At 46.0% G+C, this 8,784-nt stretch overlaps 1 protein-coding gene across 1 annotated transcript; it reads left to right on the forward strand.

Annotated features, from left to right (window-relative positions):
* Positions 1-2,969: 2,969 nt before the first annotated feature.
* sox11b (SRY-box transcription factor 11b) lies at positions 2,970-4,963 on the forward strand. The gene has a single exon (XM_085247409.1). It carries the CDS (start codon positions 3,110-3,112, stop codon positions 4,385-4,387), a length of 1,278 nt encoding a protein of 425 aa, XP_085103535.1. The 5' UTR covers positions 2,970-3,109; the 3' UTR covers positions 4,388-4,963.
* Positions 4,964-8,784: the final 3,821 nt, after the last annotated feature.

Here is an 8,784-nt window from a genome sequence, read left to right on the forward strand (position 1 = left end):
GCAAGACACTTCACCCGTTGCCTACTGGTGGTGGTCAGAGGGCCCGGTGGCGCCAGTGTCCGGCAGCCTCGCCTCTGTCAGTGCACCCCAGGGTGGCTGTGGCTACAATGTAGCTTGCCATCACCAGTGTGTGAATGGGTGGATGACTGGATATGTAAAGCACTTTGGGGTCCTTAGGGACTAGTAAAGCGCTATATAAATACAGGCCATTTACCATTTAATTAATTAGTAGTGGAAATAATTTCTGGTAGCATTACAGAAATGTAGCAGTAACAATAATATTGTATGTTGTAATCGCAATGGACAATTAGTGATACAAAACAACTGTTTTATCCTGTGAATAAAAGTATATGTTTTTGTCAATGTACCATAATAACAGAAGCGAAACGCAATATTGTGTCAGGACAATTCACTATTTATGCACAATAAATAAAGGAGCATAGCGCGACAATTTCTGTTCAGCGCCAGACTTGCTTGTAACCTATATCACCAATTATGTTAAGAAAAATGACGTATTTACTACTACAAAACTCTGACCTTTGTGGGAATGCTTGGAGCAGACTAACATGTGAGCTGGAGTGTTCTGAGACGTTATATTTGGTATATCCAGGCCATCCGTCGCCTCTTTGTTACTTCGGAAACATGGCTCGAACAATTTCTCTTCAACGACGTAATCCGATAACAACCGATCCCTTTACCCGTCGGCTTCCCGTGGCTGTCATGCGACCGGCTATTGCAGTTAATAATACAACAGCTTCTTGCCATCTTTTGGGTTTCTTTTAAGCGCTGTGTAACTGAGTTCAATTGAAAGCCTGCGTGCGCTAGTACCTCTTGCCACAAGTTCCCAGAATCCTTTGCGGTTTTACCCCTGAATGACATCACATTTTCAATCTTTATCCTGGTGGGCCGGTCTCTAGTCAAAATGCCCGGGCCGATTTTTTGTCCCAGTCCAGCCTTGGATATGGAGGTCCCCCTCTGGCTTCTGCTCCGTGGCTGCTGGGTGACCCCTTGTCTGGGGCTCTCCTCAGCTCTTCCCAGGAGGGTGGCACGGATGCCCCTCCGATGGTCCTCCTTGGGCTCTCAGACTCTGGGGCCTCTGGATGTCTGGTGCCTGGATCACCTGCTTCATGCCCTGGGGGACGGGGCTAGGTCAGTGCTGACAGGAGCCTGAAGGTGCACCCTGGGGGTGTAAAACTTGAACGTCCATGCAGATTTCTGCTGCACCGATGAACTGCTGACCAAAGATGATCTAAAACACAGGACCCGACCCCTGTGACCTCTCAAAGTGTTCACAGTATGAAGGTTAAACAAATATGCTGAAGTAATTGAATTAAACTAAAAGACATGAAATAAAAGTCAAAATCGTGACTCATTTCTAACAATTATAACAGTTGTCTTCAAAACCTTAAAAAGGTTAAAAACTTAAAAAGTTCAGATCTTTTCAGTAGAAACTCTGAGCTGCAGACACATACAAACACACAGACAAACACACAGAAACACTCACACACACACGTGGACCGTGTGCTGGTGCAGGATCGGCAGCTACCAGCTGGATTCGGGAATCATTAAATCGGACAGCGCACTAACTGTTTTATCCAGAAGTTCACTTTATAAACATCCACAATCTACCTGTCAACTGTTACAGCAGCTGGCAGGTAGAAGCCCTGACTGTACCTGCATTTCAACAAACACCAGGTTAATTATTTCATTCGGAGGGATAAAAGGTCCTAACGGCTCTCTAAAAGCTTTAATTTACATTTTAAAGGGCCTGAATCCCCCAGCAGCAGCCGAGCTGTGCTTACAAAAGCTTCATATGCACTGCTCCTGGTTTCTTGTCACGTTGTGTGTAAATTCTTTTTTTATTTTATTTTCTGGTTTAGGAACTTTATCCACAGAAGGAGGTTTTTTTATGTGATTTTTTTTTATTGAAATGTGACCTTAAACACATGTTCCCAAGGACTCGGACCTGTGTCAGCTGATGTCTGGATGTTTATTTGCTGTACAAGTGGGAATCTCTGCAGGGCGGCCGGGGGGGCGTTGTCTACCTGACTGTCCTCACACGCTGCTTACAGATGGAAATTTCCTGTAGGGCAGTTAGAAAGGCTTGGTGCTGGGCGAGGGGGGACTGAGGGCACTGGGTGAGGACGGTTGTTCAGCTGAGGGGGAGCAGTTTTGGTTTCAGACTTCTTTTACCTGAGAGCATTAAAGCAGTGCAGCAACAACAGTGACCTGTGACCCCCTGAGAGGCAGTGTCTCTGTGGGGCTCCTGTGTGTGTTTGTTTGTGGTCGTGCACAGGAAGTCCTTCATAACTGTAACGTAAGCAAACACGGTTTGCTCAGTTTCTGATGCTGACTGTCTCTCCTGATGAGCTCAATGTTCTCCTGGGGTCCAACTGTGGTTCTGGAAGAAGCCAAACCAGCTCCACATCAGGAACTGAGATTATCTAAGCAGAATAACTGGAACTCCTTGAAGACTCCAGGAACCTCCCAGCCTTCCTAAAGGATTCCTGGGATGTCCTTAAGGACTCTTCAAGGAGCCTTAGAGGGCTTGTTACCTGAGCGCTGAGCTTTTCACTCATTTAATATCAGAAACACATGAGATCCAGCTGTGATTGTTATTAAACAGTGAAATAAACCAGGCTTTATTCAATATGTAAGTGACCACCAGTTTGTTCACACTGAACCATCTCTCATACACACACACACACACACACACACACACACACACACACACAATGGGAATATTTCTCTTTTGTCGATAGAGAGCCGCAACCATTGATTACTTTCACTGATTGATCTATTGAGAATGATTTGGAGTAACGGCCTGAGGCGGGTGAGCTAACACGCGGGGGAGGAGCTCTACACTGTGACTCGCTGAGGGCGAAGCGGAGGCGGGAAGGTGTTCTTGCAAAACAACGCTGATTGGTTGAGGGCGGGAACGACTTCTACTTCGGTTAAAAAGACGCCGGTTTGAGAGCTCGCGCACGAAATGCATTAAGCGTGACTGAGGGGCGCGAGTACAGACAAACTGAGAAACTGAAGGAAACCGCGGGAACATCAGCGGGATCAGCCGGTCCGGCCCGGTGGCTTTCAGGGATTATTTCAGACGATGGGTCTGCACAAGGAGCCCACTGAGGCGAGGCTCACCGCCGGCTACCGTGAAGCAGCTGCCCCGGAGCGGAGCCGGACGGTGGGGGCCTGTGCCGGCAGCCCCTCGCCGCAGAAACCGGAGCGGCGTAAGACCGCCTCGGGCCACATCAAACGGCCCATGAATGCCTTCATGGTGTGGTCTAAAATCGAGCGGAGGAAGATCATGGAGCAGTCTCCGGACATGCACAACGCCGAGATCTCCAAGTGGCTCGGGAAGCGTTGGAAAATGTTAACCGACAACGAGAAGGTTCCGTTCATCCGGGAAGCGGAGCGCCTCCGGCTGCAGCACATGGCCGACTACCCTAACTACAAGTACCGGCCCAAGAAGAAGCCCCGGACCGAGGGGAGGTCGGCCGGTCAGTACCAGGAGAGAAACGACACACCGTCTCACAAGACCCCTGCTGCGGCGAAGAAGTTCCCCCGAGCCGGCAAGTCGGTGGGCGGGGCCGTCAAAGCGGGCAGTCTCCCCCCGCAAGACCAGCAGACGGACTCCCGCCACCAGCGGAAACCACAGGACCGAGATAAACCACACCAGCAACTAGACCCCCGGTGCCAGCAACTAAACTCCCGGTACCAGCTGAAACACCAGCAGCCGGACCCCGAGTACCAGCTACTGAACCCCCGCTATCAGCTCAGCGCCCGGCAGACGGATCACCGGTTACGGTACGTGCCGAGCGCTATTACACTCAGCAAACGTGACTATACGGACAGCGAGGAGGAGGACAATGACGACTCATCCTCATCATCCTCAGAGGAGGAGGAGGAAGAAGAGCTGCCCTGCTACAGTATCACCAAGCTGCCCCCCCGGGATTCCGCTGTGGGACCCAGCACGCTCCCGTCCTCTGGCCGTCTCTACTTCAGCTTCACACGGCATAGCACGCCGGTCCACCCCGCCTCCCTCTCCCCAGCTTCCCCCTCCCGCTCCGTCTGCACCTCCGCCTCCTCCTGCTGCGGGGAAGACCTGGATGACCTCCCCGTGGAGCCGCTGGATTTCACCTCCAACTTCCTGGGCGGCCTGCAGTCCTGCTCTGACCCGTGGAACTCGTCGTCTAGCTCGGCCTCGGGGAGCTTGAGCCTGTCGCTTGTGGATAAGGACCTGGACGCCTGCGGATGCACGGAGGGGGGCAGCCTCGGGTCCCACTTCGAGTTCCCGGACTACTGCACGCCGGAGCTGAGCGAGATGATTGCCGCTGACTGGCTGAAGGCCGACTTCACGGACCTGGTGTTTACCTGCTAGTCTGACCCTTCGAGCTCCGGTCAGGGAGCGGGGTGTCGCGGCTGCTGCTGCACGGGCTCCAAGCGCTGTGGCTGGCTGCGTTCTGGCGTGGACTTGGTGCTCGTGAGCAGATGAACCGATAGGCTTTTATGGACTCGTTTCTGCCGCTCGGGTCGGACCCGGACGACACCGACTGACTTTTTTTTTTTTTCCCGTTCAGGTGTGGATATTTGTGATATTACCGAACCGAGCATACCTCATCTTTTTAAGGAAACTAGATTAAATATTTTCAAGCCTATTTTTGTACAGTCAAAGGGAATGTCAGACTCTTCCACTGGTCTCCTATGTGAGGGTTCAAACCCGTGTGGCCTGCCTTGCTTTACTCCCTTGTTTTACTGGTTACACACATTCAGGCCTGTCTGTACCTACTGGTGTTTAAAAAGGTTTGAGGGAAACAAGAAGTTTGTTGCTTTTTCATGCTGTTGTTTGCTCATTATTTTTGGTGCAATATGAAGGAAAAAAGGGAAATCCAAAAACCAGTGATTCTGTGCGTTATGATGGAGTGTGTATGTGAAGCTGAATAAATCAGCTGCAAACTGATCAGCGCCTCTGTCTCATTATTGATCCTCCTGGGATCTGATTGGCTCCTTTTGTGCAAAATGAGCTGCTGCTGTGGACAGACGCGAAGTCATCGATGGTTACAGCCTCGTACGGTGAACACAATTTGTGTCACAGACACAATGAGAGGCCATAGCAACATTTGGACTTTTTTTCTCTAAATGATCAGTAACTTAATTTTTAATTCATGCTGTGATCATTTAGAATTTCTTGAGATTTAAATTTTTAATCACACGATAGAGAGAGAGAGAGAGATAGATATCTATATATAGATTCTTCCATATGTTTCAGCTGGACAGCATAATTGCACCTGAGACATCTGAAGCCTGTCTGTGTAAGTGAAACTTTATTTTTTTCACGTCTGGTGTTTCTGAGGCTGTTTGCAGGCATGCATCACATTAAATGAGATTAAGCTTCCACACTTTGATGACCCCAGTGATGTCTGACCTCTTCTGGCGTTTCCAGAGTGTGAACTAGTCCTCCCAGTTTATCAGAGCAAGGCAGAGCAGGGCATGATGTTTTCAGTGGTCACATGACTCATGTTAACAATCAGTGGACTTCAAAACTGATCATGAAAGAGTCAAGAAGTTAAGATTTTTAAGGAGTCAGAAAAGAGAAAGTGACATCATCGGAGGCACTGTGAGGGTTTTTCCTCACGCAGCTTTAAAAACAGGACCTTCTCTGACCTACAGTATTCCCAGGACCCTTAAACAGTCCCAAAGATGTTATACAAACATGGCCGCTACAGCACAACTCACTGGCCTGTGGACAGTCTTATCATTTTTTTTTTTATTTTTAAAAAATTATTTAAAAAATAAAAAGGACAGTCTGTTATCAGCCAACTCTTGATTATTGTACTACAGCCAGAGACTGTTTGGTACCATCAGATGCAAAACTGGAGTACTGTCTTCTTGGACCATCTGTTAGTACAATGACCTCACAGCAATCATATTATTGGTCACATGATGTCATTAAAATGTTCAAAAAGGCTCCAACAGCACAAACATGGGCCAGAGGTCTAGTCCAGGTGAAATTAGCAGACAGCTAGCAGCTACAGCCACCTGTATCACCATTCACCTGTCCGTCACAGAGACCACACCCCTAATAACGGAATTTTTAAATTAGCTATAGATACCAAAAGAGTTTTTGTATCAGGTGGAAACATATTTATTTCTACTGACTGACTCACTGCTACCTCTGCTAGACGCTAGAGGAACTGCAGCTTTTGTTCTTTTTCCAACTCCTATTGATGTTTGGTCTGAACTTCTAAAAAGCTCTGTCTCAAAATGATGACCTTACATGGACCTTTATCTAACCTCTATTTAAGCAGGAAGTCCCAATGATCTATATTCAAACCTGTTTTAGAGGACTGGCCTGACCTAAGCAGCAACATGTTCATGCTTTTATTACGCACTGTGAAAATGTGTTATCAGTAAATATACAGAGGAGGAGGGATGAAGATGGAGTTTGCTTAGATGGCAAATGGAGAGCTCAATACCTGCTAACCAGGTGTGTGTGTGTCTTGTCACACATTATGGTAATGCCTCTGGACAGTTATTTTAGCTAGTACCACCCTATAACTTTAAAGCCAACGCTCGAAAGATCATAAAAACTGCACGCACTGGTCGGTTTGGCCCAGTTTTAAGGTTCTCTGCAGATTACTCTTCCACTCACATCCACAAACACTCAAATGTTAACAGCTTGGTACTTTATTTGTTATATTGTAGAAATTAATAAAGAAAACACTTTTGAGTTTCATACAAACCAAGCCATCGTTTTCTTTTTTTCTCCACATTTTCTCCACTGGTCAGCAGTGTTGATCCTGAACCAACATAATGATGATAATGGTGACGACACAAGTGTATCAGATACATTATTGTGTTATGTGCAGTAATGTCTAAGGTCAAGAGTACCACAGATTTCAGACACATTACTGGTGTCTTTTCTGAGAAGGTTGGTTTTGATTGGCTGTTGTTTGCAGAGCATAGTTTGTCTTTGTTCAGTTGTTTGCTGGTTGTTAACTCTGACATCAAGGCCTGATAAACAGTCAATCAGAGAGCAGTATACTTTCCTTCACCTCTAGGTTGTTAGAGAAGATCCTCCTTGGTTTTCACCTGTGCATACATCACAGAGGTCGGGAAACGTCTGGGATTTGGAGTGAGCTGACTTCAGCGCATGTCGCTGCTCATGGTCAAATCAGAGGAAACAGTCAGACTGCTCACCTCTCTATCCCCACTACTCTCTGATCAGATGTTTGGCAGCAGATTAAAGGCAGCCGGATCCCCACCGGCCTGATAAATCTGAAGGTTCTGCTCTGGATAATTGAGGCCAACACAGCGGCATTCTGGGTAATGAGAGGACGAGGTCATTGGGGAAGTAAAAATATATTTAAAAATGTGCTTTTAGCAGCAGAAAGAAGCAAAAGTCCGAGAGGCTGAGCAGTGAATCATATCAATAATAGATCAGTGAAGCAGGTCGGCACCAGAAACACTGTCTCTTCCCAACAAACATGTGAGTAATTAACCACAAAATAAATATTGTATAAGGAGCTTGAAAGAAAACCAACTAGACTTCTTTAGGTTTCTTGAAGACGTGTCGCCTCTCCTGCAAAAATCAGAGCTTTGTGAAATCAAAGGTAAAGCTCGTCTTCCTTGGGCCGACTCCACCTCCTCAAAAAGTTTAATGAAATTCAGCCTGGAGGTTTTTTTTATCACTGACGTCTGAAGCAAGAACAGCAGAGACAAACGAAAAGTAACCAGTAAAACATGAAGAGAAACAAACACATAGGAGCCGACGCCGGTACCATCACAGACCACAGTGACTGCAGCGCCCCTGTCAGGCTGGCAGGTGTGGCCTTGTGTCTGGTGAGTTGTGGAGGCGAACATCTGGGATCTGATCTCAGCTCTGATTGGCTTCCTCTGCTGTGTTTGCATATTTTCACCAGAGCGTGAAATCGCACTCTTATCAACCACTCGCTTTTATCTGAAACATCAGAGCAGCAGCCGCGATGCATTCACTGACACCCCACAGGGACTGCCATCAAGTTCATCTGCATAGCAATGCATTCACTGACGTGCATTTTTGAGCTTCATGTTTTAAAAGCATCTGGACTTCTTTAAGTTGCTTGAAGACATTTCACCTCTCATCCAAGAAGCTTTTTCAAATAAGAGGTGAAACGTCTTCAAGCAACTTAAAGAAGTCCAGACACTTTTCTTTCCTCCATCACTGATTACAATGACCTGGATGACTGAGAACCTTCACAGACAAAGTCACCCAGACTTCTTCCTACATTTCCCATCATGCTTCTAACCTTCTTTGAAGCTGATTGAGGACATCTAAGCGTCAACTGACTGATCAGCTGTGTTTACATTTGTGATGTTTGATAAATTAACAACAATAACTCAAAAAATAAAAGAATACAAAATAAAACTTAATTAAATAAAACAAATATCTTCAAACAGCTCATCTGTGGCACCTGCTGGACAACAACTCCCATCTTCCACTCTGCTCCTGCAGTTTCAGAAAAGAGCAGCTGAAGAAGAAACTTCACAAGTCAAAAAAATTGTAAATGAAGAAAAAATACATTATTGAACAAAGTCAGCATTTAGAAATAAAAAGTGATATATATATATATATATATATATATATATATATATATATATATATATATATATATATATATATCCAATCCAATTAAATCCAAATATAAATCTGAATTTAAGAAGTCCAAAGAAGTCAAATTAAATATGTGAAGAAAATAAAGTCTTTAAAGTCCAACTTTTTAAAATTATCCTAATGGT

The sequence above is a fragment of the Mchenga conophoros genome, linkage group LG15 (genome assembly GCF_057382185.1).
Source record: "Mchenga conophoros isolate Kocher_MC1m ecotype Shallow Benthic linkage group LG15, M_conophoros_male_GT1.1, whole genome shotgun sequence".
Taxonomy (NCBI): domain Eukaryota; kingdom Metazoa; phylum Chordata; class Actinopteri; order Cichliformes; family Cichlidae; genus Mchenga; species Mchenga conophoros.